General features: G+C 38.3%; 1 protein-coding gene across 5 annotated transcripts in view; it reads right to left on the bottom strand.

Annotated features, from left to right (window-relative positions):
* The window catches only part of LOC110987625 (long-chain-fatty-acid--CoA ligase ACSBG2-like), a 39,639-nt gene that overhangs the window by 4,798 nt on the left and 12,387 nt on the right, over positions 1-22,454 (bottom strand). For 4 of the 5 annotated variants that reach the window (XM_022250505.2, XM_022250506.2, XM_022250504.2 and 1 more), the window contains 12 exons: positions 20,617-20,705; positions 19,709-19,910; positions 17,183-17,332; positions 13,208-13,375; positions 10,847-11,028; positions 9,751-9,804; positions 6,347-6,398; positions 5,494-5,629; positions 4,134-4,243; positions 3,518-3,668; positions 2,410-2,549; positions 1,356-1,596 (listed from right to left, as the gene is read on the bottom strand). In XM_022250505.2, coding sequence (XP_022106197.2) covers positions 1,356-1,596; positions 2,410-2,549; positions 3,518-3,668; positions 4,134-4,243; positions 5,494-5,629; positions 6,347-6,398; positions 9,751-9,804; positions 10,847-11,028; positions 13,208-13,375; positions 17,183-17,332; positions 19,709-19,910; positions 20,617-20,705 — 1,675 coding nt within the window. The remainder of the gene's footprint in view (positions 1-1,355; positions 1,597-2,409; positions 2,550-3,517; positions 3,669-4,133; positions 4,244-5,493; positions 5,630-6,346; positions 6,399-9,750; positions 9,805-10,846; positions 11,029-13,207; positions 13,376-17,182; positions 17,333-19,708; positions 19,911-20,616; positions 20,706-22,454) is intronic. The other variant, XM_022250507.2, reaches the window with a different exon arrangement.

The raw sequence follows: 22,454 nt of genomic DNA, 5'->3' as shown, positions 1-22,454 counted from the left end.
AACAGTACCCCCTTTGAAAAGAGGCAACGGGAACGTGGAAGCTTGAGTAGAGCCGCATGCCACCGAACAATCAGCCTTTTCACTGTATAAATCCCAGCGTGCAGAGCAAGCAGGGCCACAAACCGAGAATTTGCGGTTTGGCAGGTGACCTTCGTGGCCAAGTGAGGCTGGAATTCCTGGAGTCGGCTTTTGGGAAGAAATTCCCATCGTCAAGGGGTTAACTTTATTTTCAATTTTTGTTTTGTTATATTCATCTGTACTTTGGGGCCTAATATGAATTTTTTAATTTATAAGCAAAACTTTGATGTAATCAAAGACACTGAACCTCAATGTTGCATTGATTTGTGCACAAAAAATTGCTAGATTTTTTCATACTTCACTATTGAAGATTTCCATATCCTTTGGCCATTTATTGTTGTATAAGTGTATGACAATAAGCCAGCAATCAACCTTTTTCTCAGAAATATTTTCAAAGAACACATTTGGGGTTCAGCATACATTGTATGTAAAAGTTGAGCCATGTCTTTCTGGATTATATCACATCTAACAGCACCCTCACCTGTCTGGAGTAACTACGTCAATTTTCAGTATTTTTGTACACTTTACAGTTCACTTAACTACAAACAGAATTCAGGTTTCAGATACTCAAGAAAAGTTTAAACCTGCACAAAACGTGATGGCTCCTTAACCACTACCAGCCGGGGACTCCGAAATCGGAGCCGTATGGTTTATATGTGTGGCCGGGGTCTCCGACCTCGGAAAAAGGAAACAGGGCCCTGTAACAAAAGACCGTACTCCGAACAAAAGACCAGGCTGCTGGGCATTACCGGCATTTTTCACTCTCAAAAGTGGTGATAATCCAGCGTTATTTTGAAACCGTATACCAGGGTTTCAGGCATTTAGAGCAAGCGGATTACCACCGGGGACAAAAGCTCTCCACCACCACAGCGATGAGCCACACAGCACCGCTGCATGCTAATCTGGCCCCTATTGAAAAGAGGTCAGCAGTGCACTGAGCCAGGTTCGTAAACAAAAGACAGTTGTATAACACCGCACAATCTGGGCTCTGTTTACAAGGCTGCAGGCCTGGCTGAAATATTCAGGCGTCAATGAAGGTCACCTGTCAACTTAGAGTAGTACCTAAAGATTACTCCGTGCGGCTATAAACGACTGTTAAATGGAATGATGAATTGTTGAAGGATTTTGAAAAACGGAAAAAATGATAGTCATGCTGGCCCAGCATCATCAATGTTGAAAAATGCCCCGGCTCGAAGTGGTTAAACTACTCATGAATCAACATCCTCGGCCTGTATTAGAGGGAGTTTTGGTGAACCAAGTTTCAACTATGAACTTACCAAGTTCACCTCCAGCTACAGTGAAATCTTTCTTGACAACTTTCCATTTCTGTACCATCTGTGCTCTGGAGGTAGCTTGTTTATTGTATGCGTCTACACCTTTCTGTATGCTCTGTTGGATCTTCTCATCTGCTTCAGCCTCACTGACTGTCTTTGCTGTACTACCTAGTTTCTCACAGATAGACAGAGCCTCAGCATTTAATTCCTCTGTTGGTTCTTGAGTTTCCTCATCCATTTCCACCTGCAAATATCATGTGTTCCAGATTAATCTTATGTGACATATACTGAGGAGTCAGCTCAGCAGCCATACAGGTCTGTCATTCTGTGTCAAAATACAGCAAGTTTGTTGTTCTGGAAGTCATGAGTTTAGTTTTCAACAACTGGGACCTAAACAAAGATAGTCACAAGTTACTTGAGCCACTTTTATGGCACGTCTATAAAGGAATTCTGCATAACATAAATCAACAGGAATCCTCAACGTTTTCCCCCAGTGGACAATTTACTTGATGTCCATTTTCAGCAGAATGTCAAAGTGAGCGACACAGAGCTCAGATTGCTCTTTCTACCGTCAACCAAAGCAGAATTACTTCAAAAATTATTTTCAGATTTATGTTGTGGGATCCAACTGGAAGTTTATCCATGCAAGCTTTGCATAGCAAACTGTAGATGTATGTCTTGGTGTTTCTATAGCACATGCTTTGCTACAGAGTGTCTGTCAATCTCATGTCTGACAGAGAGCCCATTTGTTTGGCAGTTACAGTGCAATTATTTTGATCCATTCCCATGGTGCAAATCACAACAAATTACATCTTTTTGACATGTTGATAGAACTGCAATCATTGTTTACTGCAATGTGGGAAATGGCTTATTGAAAATGAAATTCCAATGGAATTTAAATCACAAAGAATCAGTTCAGTTTTCCAAAACCTGCACTTCAGCAATTTTCTCTCAGTCAGTACCAACTCAGACTTGTGCAGTATACTGATCACAAAAACATCACAAGCAGCAAATCCTAACCAGAAATCTCCAAATACTGGTAAAAATGAATGACTACCTTGAAAGTTACAAGAAGTGACAAGAACTTGCGTCGGTCACCAATCACCATGCAGTTATTGAGAATAGGCGTTTCATTCAAGATGGTGTCCTCAATGGGTACTGGTGGAACATTCTCCCCACCTGCTGTGATAATGAGCTCTGCACAAACAAAAATCTGACTCTTACTTGTATTTCCTGAGAAGTATTACTTACAGTTCAATTTCTCACATTAACCCTCCTATGCCGTAGTCACTCTTTGGGTCATTTAGTTAACACCTCAAGGAAGCACAGCTGTGTCATGTTGTGCACTGCACTAACAGTCCCTCACAGGAATATCAGATTGCACTTTTGTGCTGCCCAACAACTGTGCTTCACTGTTTCATGTGCATAATTGTGCAGTAAACCGAATGCATTGAAGAAAACTGCACAAAAGACCCTGGGTCATTTTGTGCTGGCAATCTACTGTGTACACACTGAACCTGTGCATGTTTGAGTTCCATATAGAAACTACATGTACATGCTGACCAGTGACTGTGGGCATTTGTGCACATTTGTGCTGTAAAACCAAAGGAGGGTTAATGGACTCCTGTCTACACACATCACACTATAAGGCCACTTCACACTTGGTGAAAAGGCAAAAATGAATGCAAAGTTGTGATGTCAGATCAGAATTCACACTGCAAATTCACAAAAGTTGAACATGTTTCTGCTCATACAAATTTGGCTGCAAAAGTTGAGTGACATCCAATTAGCTTTGGTTTTGAACTGACCGGAGTATGAACCAGCCTTTAGACAGTATGGCCATTACATTGTAAAGGACTAACGAAGCAGTTGTAGAATATTTGGGAGGCAATACATCTTGATGGAAGAAGGAGGAGTGGTGGTCAGGACCCTCCTTGCTCCCAACGCTTCCTCATTATAACTGATAGTTATACTCAATCATTATGTTTCACACAAGTAAGTCTGTGACTTTCCGACACAATGTAACAAATGTTGACTGCTCTGATATGAGATCCATTTTTTACTCCCTAAAAGGCGTACATCAACCTCCAATCGTACAAAAACTTCCACATTCCACATCACAGCAGTTAACAAATCTTCAAAGCTTCTTTAATACTGCAGCATACCTTTGATTCTGCCAGTGATGTACAAGAATCCCTTGTCATCCACATATCCCAGATCACCAGAGTGTAACCAACCTTCCTCATCTGTAGTCTCTTTTGTCTTCTCTTCCATATTTAGGTAGCCCATGAATACATGGCGGCCATGGTAACACACCTATCAACAATTATCAATTTCTTGTGTCATTTTTTTTCATATGAATTTTGGGTCCCTATTAACCATCAAGTCTTGTATGCAATGTTTGGATCACAGACACAAACAGTGTTTCAATGAAGTCAAGGCACCTGACTAGAGGTAGGTAGCTTCATCATAACTCTTTTCACTTGTGTAGACGTCACGGACAGAGGGCTGATGGCATGGTCCCATAAGCCTAAAGAAATACCTGTTCCTGTGATTCTGTTTTACATTATGTAAATTTTACACAGTTACTACTAAAAGCTGAGGGCAGGGCTTTGATGAAGACTTGAAAACTAGAAACAGATGAGTGATTAAAATTAGTTTAAACAATTTACAGTAGACACAATGCTATCCATCCTTTCAAGTTTGGGGTGTGTTCTATGCCCAGTTAGTAAACCAAAACTCCATAGAATCTAGAGCTGCAGTTCTACATGTTACATGTACCTCTCCAATTCCATCCTGATCAGGTTCATGTATCTTGGTCTTTGCTCCTTTGAGGCAATGCCCAGCACTTCCCATCTTGTAGCAGTCAGGAACAGATATAGTGTGAGGTCCTGCATGGGCAAAGAAAAAGCATGACATCATCCAAGCATTTTGTAAGACTCAGATCACTGCTAAATGTTTCAGAGAAGAGATGCTGGTGTACACAGTGTGAGCCAAGTGAACAATGCAGAGAACGGTAGGCAGGACGAAAGACCTGCAGATTGTGGAATACACAGTGGTACCAAGGGTCTTTACAAAGGATACTGCATGTATGTCAATAGGACAGTGCTACCTGCATGGGTTTTTTTTTGTCAAATCTCACCTATGTCTTTGCCTAACTTTATCCCCCCTAACTCAACAGAAAGTCTTGCTCTGGCTAACAGAACATCCAACTACTTGATACTGATTCACAGATGGACATAGTTTCACTTACATGTAGTTCAAATATTCCACACCTACATGTACCTGTACAAGTAGATTCCAATGTTAGAAATAATGCCCCAAACACAAACACGAGGTGGGAAAACTCCCTTTATATTTGTAATGATCTACAGGTATATCAACATTATTACACCCCACACATATTCATGATTGAGGGCCCCATTCTCACCGGTTCATTTGCCATCACAAGTGGTTATTTATGCTTATCAGGCAAAATAAACAGTCCAGCAATATCAACAAAAATGCAGAACTTTTTTTGTGTACAAACTGAAGTAGCATTGAGGCTTTTCTCCTGAAATAACATCACAGTTTTGCTCAAAAATATGGAAATACTCATTGCCATAACAACCAAAAAGGTACCCTTTGAAATAGTCAAAACAAAAGTTAACAATAAGTTTAACCCAGAAAAAAAAAGAGTTTTTGTTTGAATGGTTATGTTAAAACAAATTGATCACAGCTACCCTTTCACCCTAACCTCTAGGCCTTTTTGCTTGGCACCATCCTCCACCCTCCAAAATCTCCCAATTGTCCATGAAAAAAAATTGCATTCATCCTCAATCCTCTAAAATCCTTTATTTCTTGAATATGCTCCTTTGAGGGGTGCCCACTGCCTCAACCTTTCAAAATCCTCCTATAATTCCTGTCATTATGTCGAGGCAGTGCGACTGGTATCTTGGAGCAGTATGGAGGATTTCATTTGTAGGCATGGTGGAGCATAAATGCATCCTTTGCAATCAGCCACATAATTTTACGTCTTCCTCAATCCTCCCAAATCCTTCAAACCATCCAAAGGATTTGGAGGATTGAGGAGGGTCAGGGATAAAAAGCCTTTTAAAACTATCTGTGTCAATAAAAACATGCTAAACACTGGTCCATGTACCTGAGCTTTCACTCATTCCATATATGTCATAGATAGGGATATTGAGACTCAGGAAGTAGTTGAGTGTGTCTGTTGCTATCGGTGCACCAGCAGAGAAGGTCAAGAAACACCGATCCAATCCCAGAGCATGACGAACCTGAAAGCACAACATTCTGGTCACAGAAATAAAGCCATTTACATCCTTCAGAGAGAATGAGCCAGGTTGGTGTTCAGAAAGGCAAAGGTCGTTCCAGAACAAAGAATACAAACTCAAACTTGATCAGCACATGTGAGTTAGCATGTACAGCCATGCTGATAGCACCAACCTCACATGTGCACATGACCTCCAAGTTCTAACATGTTTCATTATGAAGGGCATATACTGTTGAAATACTGACCTGGCTCATTACATAAGAGCTAGTGTTTTCTTCTGTCTATCCCCATCCTTTATCATTGTGTGTACAGCACTATATTCAAATGTGTGACAGTGTAACTGAATTAGAGTTGATAACACAATATGGATAACAGTGCTTTGGTTCTTGTACATGTATATCTCATCTTGAGTCTATCCTCCCAATGAGTATACATGTAAACAGGTGTCAGTAAAGACTAGAGAATAGAGTGCACTGATCTCTCTGCATAAAATTGATCTCTGATCCTGATTGTAAAGCACCTTAGAGCCTTAAGGAATAAGGCACTATATGAGTGTTAATAATAATGGTAATAGTAGTAATGGATTGAAACCATGAAGCACTTGAAGACATTGCCCAATAATAAAAAGGCAGCATATTATGAATAAATAATGTCTGATATTATGTCGACTACTAAGATCATTCACAATTTCTCATTCAAATACATGTACATCAAACGGTACCTTCTTGAAAACCATCAGGTTAGCCAACGTCCATCCCCATGGCAAAGGCCGCCTGGTAGCAAAAACAAAGAATTCAGTTTTAATGTAAGAATACCCTTTTTTGCAAAATGAAGGTTCTTTAACAATATGCAGTTACAGGGTTCAACTCTACATGATGTTGATCCCTGACTTTTTGAAATCTGAACAAAGCAGAAAAAGTTGCCTTGATAGTGAAAGCCCAAGCTATGCTCCTGGCCAAGTCCAACAGCCAATGGTTTTTGTACCATGTGGAAGGAGCATGCTTCATGAATATAAAAAATAATGAAAAAAAAAAAAGCATGAAATGTCCAAGCATTTCTGATGAACATGACATAAACACCGGAAAGAAAGAAAAAATGGTGAGGTAACAAACTATCACTTTATATGAAGACACTTCAAACAATTAGCAGACAAATTACATGTAAATACCATTCTAAAAAAATTTGCATAAATACTTAACATGCATCCCCTTACCATGAAGAACTATAACATGTATGCCACATTTACACCACATGATTCAACAGTTCATGGCTATTGTGGGCACATCTGACATCTGCTTGTACATGTGTACTGCATAATTCTAGTACCCTGATAAAATGGATCCTTGGCCCATACACCGTAGCAGCACAGTTTGGATGGCGGTTTTGTGTAATGATACAGTAGCTTGTGAAAGTAATGACATTTAAATGCTTCTGATAACTTCACAGCTCCAAACCTAAGAATTGCTAAGAATGTTATTGGAGGTAATGAAATTAGGAGTTGTATGACGTATGCTGAGTAAACACTAGAGACAATTAAACCCTGCAGGTTATAATTACCCTCATTACTTTCTTTTTCACTTGCTCCACTATTTGGCTCCACAATTTTGACGGTACATGTGTCAGAAATGGAGGTGATGATTTCTTCATAATCTTCATGATCTTTCTGAGGTGTTACAGGTACTTGTTTGGGAGAGTAAATTTGTGGGCATTTTGTACACCTCTGGGAAAAATTATACGAATGTTATATCCAAAGAAGACCTTTCTATGGACACAAAAGTCCTCTTTTGGGACGAGCCATTAGTCCCATGAACCCTTCTCCTGTTTACCTTTAAGGCTACATGTATTATGATTATGCCTAGTTTTCAACCATGTGTTTGGCTGACTTTGTTTGCGAGGGAAAACCTGCTTTTTTGGTGGTACCCTAGGGGAACCATGTTTTGTACAACATAACATTAACATTCTGCAATCAATTCAATCTTGTCGGCATAGATTTCTAAGACTATACGTTTTTAAAAGTGTACATGATGTCACTACTGAAGCATTTACCCAAAGGACTTACCTAAAACGAGTCAAGTAAAAGTAATTATGTTATGAATCCCTGTGTGAGGTTAACAATGTAAACATACATGTACATACAGGACCTGTATACTTGTCTACAGGTCTATCTAGCAATCTTAAATCCCCAAATCTAGGGAAATCCTTGGGTTAATGACAAAAGGTACATGTACAATTGTACATGTACCGTATATGGAGTTTATTTTTGTAACTTTGATGTTCAAAGGTTTCTGAAGTGAAATCGCAGACACAAATGAGAGAACATAAACAGAAGGTTGGGCCATTCCATTCAGTGGATTGTATCTTCACCACAATGAGGAGTTGAGATTTGAACAAGGTCACATACAACTAGGGTAGGATGATTCAACCGAAATGCGCATGTCTAACCAGTGTTTGCATTCCTTCAAATTTGGCATGCAGAACAATTACCTAGTTTTGTGTAGCAGTGTTTTATCACAAGCAATTGCACGAAATCACTGAATATAGAACAAAGGAATACAATAAAGCAAACATCACAATCTCCAACAATGGTCTTTCAAATCATATTCAGAACAAACAAATCAAGCTTTTCTAATCATGTCCTAATCAGAGATGTCAGTGGATTTCGAACCAGCCAGCCAACACGGGCAAGCTCGGTGGTCGAGTGGTTAAGATGTCTGCACTAGTAAGCAGGAGGTCGTGGGTTTGAGTCCCACCCGAGTACGCTTGTGGTTTTTTCACAAGCCTTCGGGGGCATACACTGAGCATACAGTGTTAAAATACACGTTGGGCAGGGCAAAAATTCAAAATAAATTCACATCTCCCCGGCGCAAATCCATCCTTGAAATGTCAGTGGATTCTCAGTCTAAGGGCTAGAAAATTGTGAAAGCTGGTAAAGTAGGCATAAAGTACCTGAAAATATGGGTAAAAATACCTGCACACAGGAGCTGACTAAAACTGGCTGCACATAATGAACACCAATGGCAAAAAACACCCGAGTATCCTTCCCCATTTTTCTGAGAAACTACATTGTACTGTCGAAGGAATCTACATGTTGCTTTTATTTTGCAAGAAAAAGTGTAAATGCTTGTGTTGGATTTCTTGTGTGGCTTGCGATGATTTCCTGATGAGAGGTACGTGTACCATATGTACATTAAAATTTGGCAGCACACGATGCACTATGCTGTACATGTGCATTGATCTTCTGTAACTTAGCATAAGTCACATTAGTCCAAAACGAAACATCCCTCTCTGTTTTTTAAAATTCTGTACGTGTATCAGTTGAACTTGTTTTTCATACTTCCATTAATTAAATTTACATTTGCACCACTTTCAACTTCTATTAGACACATTCAGCAGTCAAAACTTTACGTAATGTCCGACTGTGATCAATGAAACAATGTCCGCATGTTGTTAGTCCGTCATTGTACCAGTACTCTACATGCTACCTGCACACCATGGAGCATTGCTTGCAAAATGCATGAGAGTAAATGTTTCTCTACTTTGGGTATCTTAAGTGTGCACAAGTTGCATGGGAACCAATGAAGTCTGCTCCTCACAGACTGGATTTCTGCATATTGTGTATTTCAAAGGACAATGTGCCCAGCAGTATGTGTAAATCAAATTGTTTCATGCATCTACCAGTATGTCAGCATGGAGATTGGAAAAAGCCCTGTGTACATGTACATTTCTTTTGCTTCGTACAAAGTGCAGTTTATTTTACAAAGTGAATAGCCTTTGGTTGATATTGTGTTGCAAAATGCGATGCGATGGGAAAGTGAACACTGTAGACAACTGACATTTTTGTCAATATTGGTGCATTTACTGAAGGTCCTAATAGGCGCAGCTTGATAAAGGTGTAGACTGCAAACCAATGTGATCCATTCAAAATGAATAACGCATGAAAATAATCAAAATAAAACAAAATATCATGCCATTATCACGACTATCCTCTGGACAATACAATTGCTGTAGGAGCTCAGCAAAAACTGAATTAAAATTTGCATGCAATAACACACATAAACCTTTCAAAAAAGTAAGAGTTATGGACACGTTTAATGTGTAACCCAAGAACAGCAAATGGATAAATACCTGATTGCTCCCCATATATATTGCCACCAGCTCAGCTGATTATACTCCAATGCACTGGCATGTCAATGAGCGGCAACATATTAAAAGAGACATTATTACAAGCAATCCACTTTAATATGCCTTCTCAGACAGGTGTAAGAAATTGTGACCAATCCTGTTTTGTTGGTCACTAATATTACTGCAAACACGGAAGCTGTTATTTTGAAAAAATACTGCAATGCTGTTGACTCATTTGTGCGGTGACTGTTTCCACATACATGTACATGTCAAGGCAGGGGCCACAAAATTGGAGGGCAAAATACAAAGAATGCCAGTGACAAAAAGAAATCCTTGCAGTCTTGGCAAACCAGCCCAGGAGGAAATGGAAGCTATGATGGTAAGATGAGCCTGATTACGAGGACCAGAAACTTACCCCTTGGCAGAAAGACTGAGAGATCAAAGCAAGTTGATCTATCAGGATCTATCAAAATGATCAAAACACTACGGGACTCACTACACTACACATAAGCAACACAGCACGGTGTCCTTCTTTAATCACAGAATTCCAAATATTCCACATTATTCCAATTACAGTGTATTTCCATGAAAATTTCAGGGAATGCAGTATTGGGTCTGCCAGTTGAAATGAAGGGCAAACCCTGACAAACATTTAAAAATGCTTCAGAGGACAAGGAATGAAGAGAATCGATGGAGAACAATTCAATTACAAGCATAACCTCATTAAGTTCCAAGGAATCATTCCAACGCACATGTATGGACAGAAATGTATTTTTAAATCCAGATGAATATGCAAAACTGTAGGATCATAAACCTTCCCATTTAAGGGTAAACAACTCAAATGGATTCAAGGACAGTCACGGTCCATGTCACAAATAAGGCATATTTATTTAAATGCATGTACATGAACGATAATGAATAACAGTCATTCCATTAATATCCTCTTGAGATACATGTACATGAGGAGAGGACTCCATCTTTTTACAATGTGGAGTAACCAAGTGACATGACAAAAACCTGGCTTGTGTTATGTGTAATTGACGATATTCTGCTATCATTTCCCCTTCTCTTCACTGACCATCTTGACCTCATGACTCACCGTTTCTCCAGAGCGATGTTTCCTCTCAGTCCAATGTCTTTAGCCCAATCAGATATTTTCTTCTTAAAACCAGAATTGTTGGCACCAATGGACTTCAACTTTTCTTGTATCTTCTCCCATACTCTAGGAACTCCAATAAACCCTGTAGGACGGACTTCTCTGAGTGTGTTTACTAAGGTACCCTACAGATTAAACAACAAATATAAATGCTGTGATTAAAGAGTTACCAAAACATAGCCAAAATCTACAAATACATACTGGCACATTGTACAGCAGGCATGTATGACACACACAGGTTTGGGGTTGGAAGGGACATTAGTAGTATTTCCCCAGTGTTAAACAAACTTGACTGCACTGTTTATCATTTGAATGTCTTAATTCTGAGACTGAGACCAAGACTGAGACCAGAAGTTTAAGAGGAACCGAGACCTTTAAGAGGGATTGAGACCAAGATGGTTCAAGACCAAGACCGAGATCGCCAAGTGCACTAAATGTCAATTGAAATAAAAAAATTCAAAGCAAACACAAAGTACATGTAATTGATTGAAAATGTGACAAGTACATGTAAATGCTGCATATTGCTGGTCTCAGCATGAGATCAGATATAATAAAGGAGACTGAGACCAAGACCAAGAACGCACCTATCGAGACCGAGACCAAGACCAGTCTCAAGACCTACAATACTGCTTATAACCTATTCAGCATCAGCATGAGAGGCTTCATCTCAAGGGAAACCACTGGCACTGTGTATTACTGATTCAATTTTTATTGATACAAGACTGGAAGTTTCTGACTGAAAATGAATCCACTTACTACTAGAGTGCATTTGAAGGTTTCAAAGTCATGACCAAAAATAACATCACCGCGACAGCAGTCACTGCTACTGTGACAGCAACTTAGGGCTCATCCATTTGTCATCATTTTCAAAACAAAGTGTACTCTTATTCCTGCCTCCCTCCCCTTCTAAAAGAGTACAAAATGAATACCAAAAAATGATGATTTCTTTTTGGTGCGTAAGGACCCATTCTAATTCACAATGTACGGCTGTTAAAGTGCAGTAGACGACCAGAGAATAGTGGCAGGAGGAAAAACACTGTCCATGACAGGCCTCCACATTCACAGTTTTCTGATTGCCTGGGACAAATTTCCTTTTTCAGTTTGGGCAATTAAAAATATGAGAACAGGTACTTTTTTCTTACAATAAAAGTGTCCGTTTTTTGTGTCCAAGAATAGCGGTCAGAAAATGTACCTTGATTTGATTTGTTTTCCTCTTCACAAAAACTTATAAAAAGTGGTAAAAACTGTACAGTTACAATGAATTTTTGCATTGTTACGTACATGTACATGTGCAAACTTGCGTGTATGAATGCACACTGTGCATTTAGCAGGGCACCTTTCCACACAAGGGAAAATGCGTACATAAATAAACTGTAAAATACACCTGTGTCTGGGTACCAACCTCATACATGTACATGTACAACGCACGGCGTAGCAGAGCTTTGGGGGTGCTCGAAAACTGTTTCACGTGACAGTGACCTCAACGTTAGTGAATTTTGCCTGGTACTTATATGACATCGGGCAAAATCCTCGAGTGGTTAAGAAACAGCCATTGCCCGAACTTGTATGAATGATGTATCAGAGTCCTGTGCACTCTCTGCACACATGCAATAGTTGGGGGGGTGACAGTTGGCCGGTCCATGATAATCGTCATTTTGAACATGTTTCTAATAAAGTACGCAACCAATTCAACCTCCCCCCCGTAAGCTTTGTACTCTCGTGAAAATGATGACAAAAATGGATGACCCCTTACTGCATGGGTTCCTCCGCCGTCACCTTTTGTGTCCCATGCTAGTAAGCCATGACAAAAATCTCAGAGCACCCAATATAAAACAAGCATTTCAAGATTTTTTTCCAGCAAGTATTCACTACATATCACTCTGGTGGAATATCCAATTCAAACAGTCGGCCCAAATGTTCACTATTCCACTGACTGTGTACTGTGGACTGAGCTAAGGTATAGAGTAGTCCAAATGTGTGATAATGGAAATTACACATACATGTATGTAACCACAACCAAACCCTTTGACTGGATTGAAAATTCAACAACTCATAAGGGGTGCCTTTACAAATTACACAATATATGCTATGTTTAAAGATATCTGTAATGAGACTGGCATGTAAAGGGTAAGACTAACAGACCAATGACCAATGCCTTGTTTACAACATTTAGTGTGGGTTTGACTTTTTCCAACTTACCGACATTTAGAGACACTGTACCAGTGTGTGCATAAACATACTTTTATTTCCGTTACGACAACTCAATCCAAACATTAGCATGCCAGAGACATATATCTGAATCACCTTGAGTGCGTCAGGTTGGGCAAAGTAGACTGCTCCGCTGGTGACCAAAGGTATGTAGATATCAAAGAGTTGTGCAGCAACATGACTGAGAGGTAGATAGCTCACAACTATCTCACAACCTTGCTTCAAATGAGCTGCTTTGGCACATCCTTTAGCTTGCCACAAAAACTGCACCAATAGAAAAGGTTGGCATTAACATCAATTGTAAAATGTAAAGAATTCTGAAATAAGGTCTGAGGTACATGTCATATTATTTTGAGTGCCAGGTAACATAGTTCAGAAAGAGTGGAGTGAAAGGTTATTTAACGGTTACATAAATTTGTATTAGTTTGTTTTTACTACATTTTGGTTATTTGATACATGCAGTTTAGAATGCCATTCAAAGAAATTTAAATGTTGCCTCAAGAAGACTGACAAGAAGAATTTTGAGTGACTTTTCTCTAAAGGTTACAGTCAGTCCGCAGCGCTCGCGATAATGAGGTCAAATCCCGAACTTTATGTGCTCAGCCAAACGTGTACGAAATAGCTGCGAGAGTTCCGCGCGTTGTTGCGAGATTTCAACCGATCTTTTGTAACGAACTACACGTTCTAAAAGAAGTAGCGGGCATCCAAGATGGCCTGGTAAGTAGAAAGAACACGTTATTCCGATTCGAATGGTGGTAAAAATACCCAGTTTAAACCACTTTTAGCCGTTTTTTTGCACGTCTAAAGTTAAGGCGTAATGCTGTGGCTGTTTTCATTTGCGTTTTTACTTGCTGCGCCCTGACTGGACTAGGTAACAATGACGAAAACTATCACTACAGATCGAAAGAGAAAGCGATAAGCTTTCATTTGATGTAAATTTTAGCATGTGGGCGAAGTGCGTGCAGTTTTTCTGTGACACTTTTTGCGCACGAGATTTCATCTTTTTCAGGAATTTTTTTAATAGAGCACGTGCGTTGTGTGCGTTGGTAATAAGGTACAGTGCAGCCTACATGTACTACAGGTGTACAGTACATGTGAATTACTGTGCATGTAAATGCTAAGCAAATAGGCTCAACACTGTAACAGGCCAATTTTTTACATCAAGTTCAAATATAATGATTCATGCTAGGCCTTTTAATAATACTTTTAATAATTGTTCGACTAAGGCCTACTCGTTTGTATTTTTATGAGTAATTAATGCATGAATTTGGAAAAAAGTGGAAAAATTGTTCCAGCCTGACGCCTTCATGCATTCTTAATTGCCTTATTTTGAAATAGGCCTTGTACTGTAGTTTTCAGTTGAAAATTAAGTTTTTCCATTACTTTGATTTCTTGAAAATGTCAATGTTTAATATACACTTTTTGTATGAAACGTAAAACAAAAAAAACCCCATCATTTCCATGTTGTTGCTTGTTGCCTCCAAAATTATTTGAGTTACATGTACCTTGAGTGTATGAGCCCAAAGAAGACATGTTTCTTTTATATTGCTGAACAATGTGATGAAACTAAAGGTTTTAGTGTTACACGTAGATGTACACATGTATGACCACTGAAAGTACATGCATCTTTTTGTTTGTTTGTAGGTCAGGCCGTCCACCACCATGGCCAGTCCCACCACAGCCAGCATCACTAGATCAGCCAACGCCATCATGTTGGGAGCCTATACGAAAGGCTAGAGCTCTCATACTTGGAGATTCCCTAACAAAGTACCTCAAAGAAAACATCACAACTGAATTAGTTGATGTGGAGGTAGCAACTCGCCGCGGTGCAACAATTTCGGGCCTTCGAAAGCATTTGCTTCAGTGTCGTGACATGTATACAACTACGCCTGACATTGTTGTAATCCATGTCGGAACAAACGATTTAGAGTGGGGTTTCCTGCACAGCAACTTGAAGCATTTCAGGGAACTCATCACCACCGTACGCGAGATCTTTCCAACTGCTAAGCTGGTGTGCAGTGGAATTCTTCCTCGGCAGGACAGTGAAAGTTTGGATGCCTCACGTGTGAGCCACAACATTCACTTGGGGAATGTTTGTGGGCAGCTTGGTTGTCATTTCTTTGACAGTAGCGACAAGTTTCAACATTGGCATTTATATCCAACTCCATTTTATAAACAATATACGGTTGTCTTTCTTTTAGAGTTTTTATACCTTTTTTGGACTATATGCCCAAACACTTTGCCTCATACGTGTATGTCAACCAAAGATTATAACTTATTTTTGATGTGTTTGTTTTTATGTGTTTAGTAATTTTGAGATATTGCCAAAGATGACCTCTAGTTTATTGGTACATGTACACTCTGCATTGTGAAATTCTTTAGTGACAACTTAGACTACTACATGTAGAGCTCTTGATGTTTTTTTTTCTTAGTTAAAGATGGAAGTTGTCTTATGCCAAAGCTCTTTTGAAAAAAAAGTTAAGTTGTTGAAAAATTATTTTTGTTTCTTTGCATATGTATTTGTGGACCAACAAAATTGCCATTGTTTGTTTCACAAGAATATTTATACATTGTAGTTATTTATAAGCCACCGGCCACTTTCTGGCCTTCACATAACATTCAGCAACAAGTGCAGATTAACAACATGGTGCAAAACTGCAATCATATATTTCTAACTAAAATTTATCTTTATTGTTTATTTATATTTTACAGTCAAGGTCCACTCGAAATAGCACCTGACATTCCACTTCCTGAAGATGTTCTGAATAAAGAACGAAATATTGAATCAAACATGGCTTTCATTAGTCTTTATGGAGTCTGTATAATATTGAGTTACATTCCACTTGCTACACAGGTATTAATACTTGCCAAATATGTTGGTTTATTTCATTGTGGGGAAAACAGTATTCAGTGTTTTAATAGTTTTGCAAAGAGGCAGCTGTTATTTATATTTTTAAATGTAAGTAAGTAAGTTTTAAATGTAAAAAGAAAGGTGGTTATGCACACGTACATGTTTATTGTCAAGTATGTTGTCTTCTATTATGTAACCAGTTGGTATAAATATATTAAACAAAAAGTTTTGTTTTCATGTGTTTTGGAAAGTTTCATTAAAAATCCCGAAAAAAAAATCCTCCGTCATCTGTGCTTTATTATTGGTTCTATTATTGTTTTCCCTCAGAAATGGATATGAATATGCCTATTTAACAGTCCCATGTGAGTAATGGACACTAATTTGTTAAAATGCCCTTCAGTTCAATTTAAACCGCAAGACAATAAAAAATACTAAAAGAGAAATTCATGAATTAACTGATTGATATGTATCCTCCCAAGAAATCTGTTCTTTGCTGTGTGTGGACACATGGTACATGTACAGCGGATCCATACTGTGCACATACATACAGAGGTGCACGATCTACATGTTTGTGACAGAGCTTTCCCAATGATGTCATTGTCAACCAATGAGAACACGGACTGTGCATGTTGTGTCATGGCGGCTTTACCGTTGCGGTAGATTTTGGCAATCGTTGGAATAGTCCGTGCCCTGACTGGACTAGGTACATATTTACCCGAATTCAACCATTTTTAGATAGATGGTGATATTATCTGTGACGTTAGTATCAAATCTGGTTGTGGCCGTAGTCGAAAGATGAAAAATCTCGTCGTTTTTAAAGGCCCATTCGTTGACGTTTGAAGCTATTTTTCCGTTGTAAAATTCTCCCTCTAAATATCACGTAATTTCCAATCTGATTTGATAATATAAAAAAATGGTTCAGTGTCTAAAATAAAACATAAATAATATTGACATTTGACGAATAAAACGTAAGTTTCAGAACACATTCCACGCGTTGTCGCCAGCTCATTAAGTATTCACAGCGAGGTCATCCACCGGAATGCCATGCATACAACGCACATAAAACGAACGGCTTTTCAGTGGGCTGCGGACTGACTGGTTACCAGTGTACCAAGGACATGTACCCTGATGAGACAAACTCAAGTGGTTTTTAATTGGCACCATAAACAATGACTTTAAAAAAATCACGCAGAAGGTAAAGGCAATAATCTGTAACTGACCCCGTCATGGCTGATCATAACCCCCTTAGAGTTGCCAGTAGTTCCTGATGTATAGATGAGTGAACAGCAATGATTAGGGGCCTGTGAGTCGATGATATCATCTAGATCCGAATCAGCTACATCCTTACCAATGTCCATAAACTCTGGCCACTGAAAGAAAAAAAAATAAATGTATGTACAAATATAGAACACGGCAATCAATCAGCCAGGCTTCAAGGAAACCCACTGTCAAACAAAACACATAAGTACTGACAATCATACATGTACCTTGTATCTTATTAATTGTTGCCTGTTGTGATTTAGGGTCTGTTAATGTATCAAGATATGTCATTATTCAATATTGTTCCAACATTGCCAACATCAAATTTTAATCATATGAATTATCTACGATTTCAATACTGAAAATATCAGAAGGGTGCAAGATCAACATCTGTTCATATTTAACTTCGGTGTTGCATCTGCTAAATAGTAAAATACAATCCTCATACCTGTCAACCTGTCGTACTTAGAATTTTAAATGAACCGAGGGCTCATTTAAATACCTTTTACTCTTTTGTATGGTAATGCCTGACCTCAGGAAAGAGTACGACAGGTTGGCAGGTTTGAATTCTGAGGCATATTGTACCGGTACCAGTGCCCAAAAGTCAGAAATATCCCAAAATGATAAACAGTAACGTCTCTCATCTAATTGAAACTCTCAAAGGAAATTGGCCAAACAGTTACTCAGCTTTAATAGGTTCTGTATTTTACACGCCCCATCCCAACTTCTTTGGTAATAATACTTTGTATTGTGAAAGCACACTTACTTTAATATATAGCTCAAAAATGTACTTTTGTACTCTCGATTTTGTCTAATTTCCCCCAAAGAAACAATTACATAGAGGGCCTTGTTTACTTGGAGACACATTTTGTGTGTGTGTTTTCTATGTTATAAAAGGTAGCTTATTATGTACACCATCACCTTATTTTTCAACATACATGTATTTTCCTAAAGTTTGCTTTCAACATTTCGCAAAAATGGACTTATGGGGAGCAACATTTGGGCTACCAGCCACATTTACCAGAATATTTTTTTACTCATTACAAGTACACACTTAGATCAAACTCCAAACTGATATGCCACTGATATTCACTACTATAAATTTGATTTGATTTATGTACACGTAGTCTTGATATTTTACAGAATGGGACACTTTAAAATTTACTGATTACATGTACTTATATACTTGATATTTATAATTGCATATCAATTATAAAAAGTGACGGGTCAGTTTTTGGCAGGATACAGTATTTCTCTTTTATGTCAGGTAATTTTTCAGTTTCTATAAATTGATATACATGTACCAGCAAGTATTTCCCGAAGCTCTTTTTCCAAGTTGCATTTTTAAAAATTAACTGAACAAAAAATATTACAAATTCTAAGGTCTTTGCACATTATTTTTCCTATTCAAGGGATCCAGAAGCATGCCATCAGGGGTCAACTTTCAGGCTCTATTAAAGGTAGGGTCATAAGTTGGTTTTGTCAAAGTAATGCTGATTTGTAGGCAAATGGTCACGGAGGCATTTCAGTGTTGCCTCCAGTGCGTCATCATGATCATGCTGCGCACTGGGCACTAATCGGAGGTGTGTAAACTGTGTTTAGCTCATTGTTCTGAACCATGTAGCATTACTTGTCCTCACTTGAGTTTGTCTGTTGTGCATTTGTGTTCTGCATTGCTTCAACTGGTTCTTGGATGTCACAGGTATGTATCACTTTGTCCTTCTTACATTTGATGCAGGCACATTCAAAGTGGTTCTGTCTTCCCTGTTAAACTGCATTTCTGTGCACTGGTATTTGCTTGACATGTTTTTACAGTACTTGTTTGCAATAAAACAAGTTTCAATGTGCAGAGTATGCTGAGGTGTGACATCTGAGTATCTTACAAGGACTTGATTCAATACATCGGTTCCTGATATTTGGAAGTGAACCTTCAGATTACATATCAGTGCTGATATACATATATCATACATATATGATATTAGATATCAGCAAGAAAGCATAAAAGAAAGTGCCTAGGTTTTGTCTTTTGATGAACAGGAACAGGTAAAATCTGTTTCTAGTTTGGCATATTGCAACACTGGTACATGTACATCATGTACTCAAGCTTGTCTTTGATGGGAACTTTCACAATATCACCTAACTTGTTTCCTGAACACCGCCGGTGACACATCCACATTCCCATTGTTCTCTTTTGTAAATGACACTGACCTCTATCATTTCCATCAACACAGTAGAGGAAAAAGCACATACATGCAATACAGTACATACAGTGTACATGTAAAAAGTGACTCCAATCTAGTAACCAAGCAAGACTACAGCACCATACTCATTTGAGACAGTCACGTTTTGGAATCTTTCTAAGCCATTTTGGGAGTTACTTTAAATTTGTCCTGTACATAATTTCATCTCAAATACTGTAATTATGTGCATTTTATCATACACCCCTGACTTAACTTTGCACATCCTATCTTCATACATGTACTTACAGTGTAGACATTGTCCATTTTTTCCTCCAGTTTACCAGTATACTGTACAACAGCCTTGAGGTGAGGAAGCTTGTCCCAGACTTTAAGAATTTTGTTGAGATGTGTTTTGTTTTCGACCACTATGATGCTAGCTTGGCAATTATCAGCAACATATTGACATGCTTCAGCAGAATTCGTCGTGTAGATGCCAGTTCCAAACCCCCTGAAAACAAGTGATAAAAAAACAACAAAGTCTACACATACATGTATGGTTCCAAAACTGATATTCATCTGGAGCACTAAATGGCTTGATACTTGATATTCATTACAATGTACATGTGAAGAAATGTTCAAATTTGGTCAGCTTTTGATGAAAATGCTACTTAAGGCCAAAGAAAAATACACTGTACATGAACAAGGATTTTAAGACAGAAAAGGCAACACAACTTTTAAAAAAACTTGCCTATAAAAAATTTAAGGCTTTTTTTTTGGGGGGGGGAGGGGACTAAGTACACTTACATGTAGGTACACCTATAAGTGAAGCAGGTCAGCAGAGAAAAACCAATGTCCTAAATCAGGGTTGAACAGCAAATCATTTGGTTCCATGACGGTTGATGACTTGGGGAAAACTCCATCCCCTTTTCATGATGAATTAATGTACATGTACAAGTATGTAGCCCAAATATTATATATAAAGGCATACAAGTCCACAATTACATGTACATGTAGCAGATACATGATATGTACATGTAGATTGAAGTACTTTCCCTGAATCCATGTTTTATAAACATACATGTACATGTATGTTTCCATCACAGGTCAATTGGGGTGTTTTGAGAACCACGTGTGGATCCTGTAAGCTACATGTAAAGGACACCTAGGTACATGTACATGCATTGATCTGTGCATACCAGTAGCTTATCACTTACCCTGCAAACATTGCACCAAGGTCACTAATGAACCACTCTGGAGAATTGAAACCAATGATACCAACACCATGGTAACGCTCCAAACCAAGCTACATGTACATGCAGTAAAAACAAACAAAAAATCTCATTATGACACACTGCAAATGAACATTAACATTGTGAATAGAAAAGGGAAATTTGGTTGAAAGAATTCTCGTTCTCATTCAAAGTTTTCCCACTCTTTTGAATAAGTATGAAAATGTTTTCCCACTACTATGAAAGAAAGGAATTCCCCCCTCTCCCTTACGTGAAAACACGGGAAAATATGTCTTATGCGTGAACAAGCATGAAAATCTTACAAGTGTGAAAAAAATGTAAAAATCATTCCCAACTCATGTGAAAAGGTGTGAACATGTTTTCACACTTCATTGAACACGCTTGTAAATATTTTTCCACTTGTGTGAAAAGGAATGAAAATTTTTTCCCAGTGTGGGAAAAATTTGTGATGTAAAATGCAAGTAAAGAGTTGAAGTGTGAAAAGATTTTCCCATTCCCAGATTAACTTTTAATTGCACAAAGTTCTATTTTACATGTACATGCATTTACTGAACATTTTTCAAACACAAAAGTTGAAAATCACCGGGACGTTTAAAAGAAATCCAAAAGCTGTTTATAAAATTTGACAAGAATGAAGCCACAAGCACATTAAATTAATCAATGAAGCAATTCACATCAAAATGGGGGATGAAACGCTTAGTATAACAGGAATACTAGTGAAAATAGCACACTGAAATTTCCTTCATTTGGCACGAAAGGGTACGTACATGTAGTAGTATTTAATTCTTTTCCAGGAAAACCTAAGCCATGTCATACATGTACATGTAGCGGTATATGTAAATATACCGGTACATGGGGTATGTGAAGGACCAAGTTTGGTAACCCAGCAGTTTACACATGTACATGTATGTATGTATACCCAAACTGAAGCACGTCCAAGGCTATTCAGAACAGCAGTATAAACAAGCAAATAGTCTCCGTTATTAGGGCAGCCATAAACCAACGGGCACGCATGCTTTGTTCCTTAAATCTAAATAAAATACTGAACTGGCTCAATGACACGGAATCACCCCCAGACCTATACCCACATGTAAATGGAGAACTGAGCACTACAGTAGATCAAAGTTATTAAGAAGAAATATTAGTGAGTCATTGCAATCTGCACTGTTGAGTTACATGTTTATTTCAATCCCTTCCTTGTCTCAACGTAAAGTATCAATTTGCATATATATATGATCTTTACCAGGATTACTGATAGTACAGTACTTCAAAGTTGCAATGTTCACCAAAGATAACTACAGCAGTGTAAGGTTAATACCATCCAGCTACTGGTACATGTGCATACCTGCTGCATGTCTGCTGCATGTAAGTTTATCCAAAGATTAATCTCTACCCTATCTACCTCATTATTGCAAGGGCAAACTGATACATGTAGCCCTCAAAGGACAAAGATAAGCAGTTTACTGATAAGCCTCTGCTTTCTGCTTTAGAATATATACATGTACATGTACTACACTCCCATCATGGGCCTTTCCAATTCAATTCAAGAGTCTATCGACTGTGTACTATTTCTCTGTGAATCCACAATCTATGGAATTGACAAACATCCTTTCTTACATTCAATACTTATCTATTCTTTAATTGACCCATTTAATACGCATGGTATGTATACTTACACATGTCATATATATGTACACGTATGTGGGTCAATCTATCAATTAGGGGTCCAATTTTTTTGAGTCCCTGTCACATCTGACCTATGATTTTGTAACTTCAGAATGTATTTTCTACTTCCAAGAGTG

Source organism: Acanthaster planci, linkage group LG05, assembly GCF_054643075.1.
Source record: "Acanthaster planci isolate LZ-2023a linkage group LG05, COTS_SCS, whole genome shotgun sequence".
NCBI classification, from domain to species: domain Eukaryota; kingdom Metazoa; phylum Echinodermata; class Asteroidea; order Valvatida; family Acanthasteridae; genus Acanthaster; species Acanthaster planci.
This window is presented reverse-complemented; position numbering and strand designations above follow the sequence as displayed.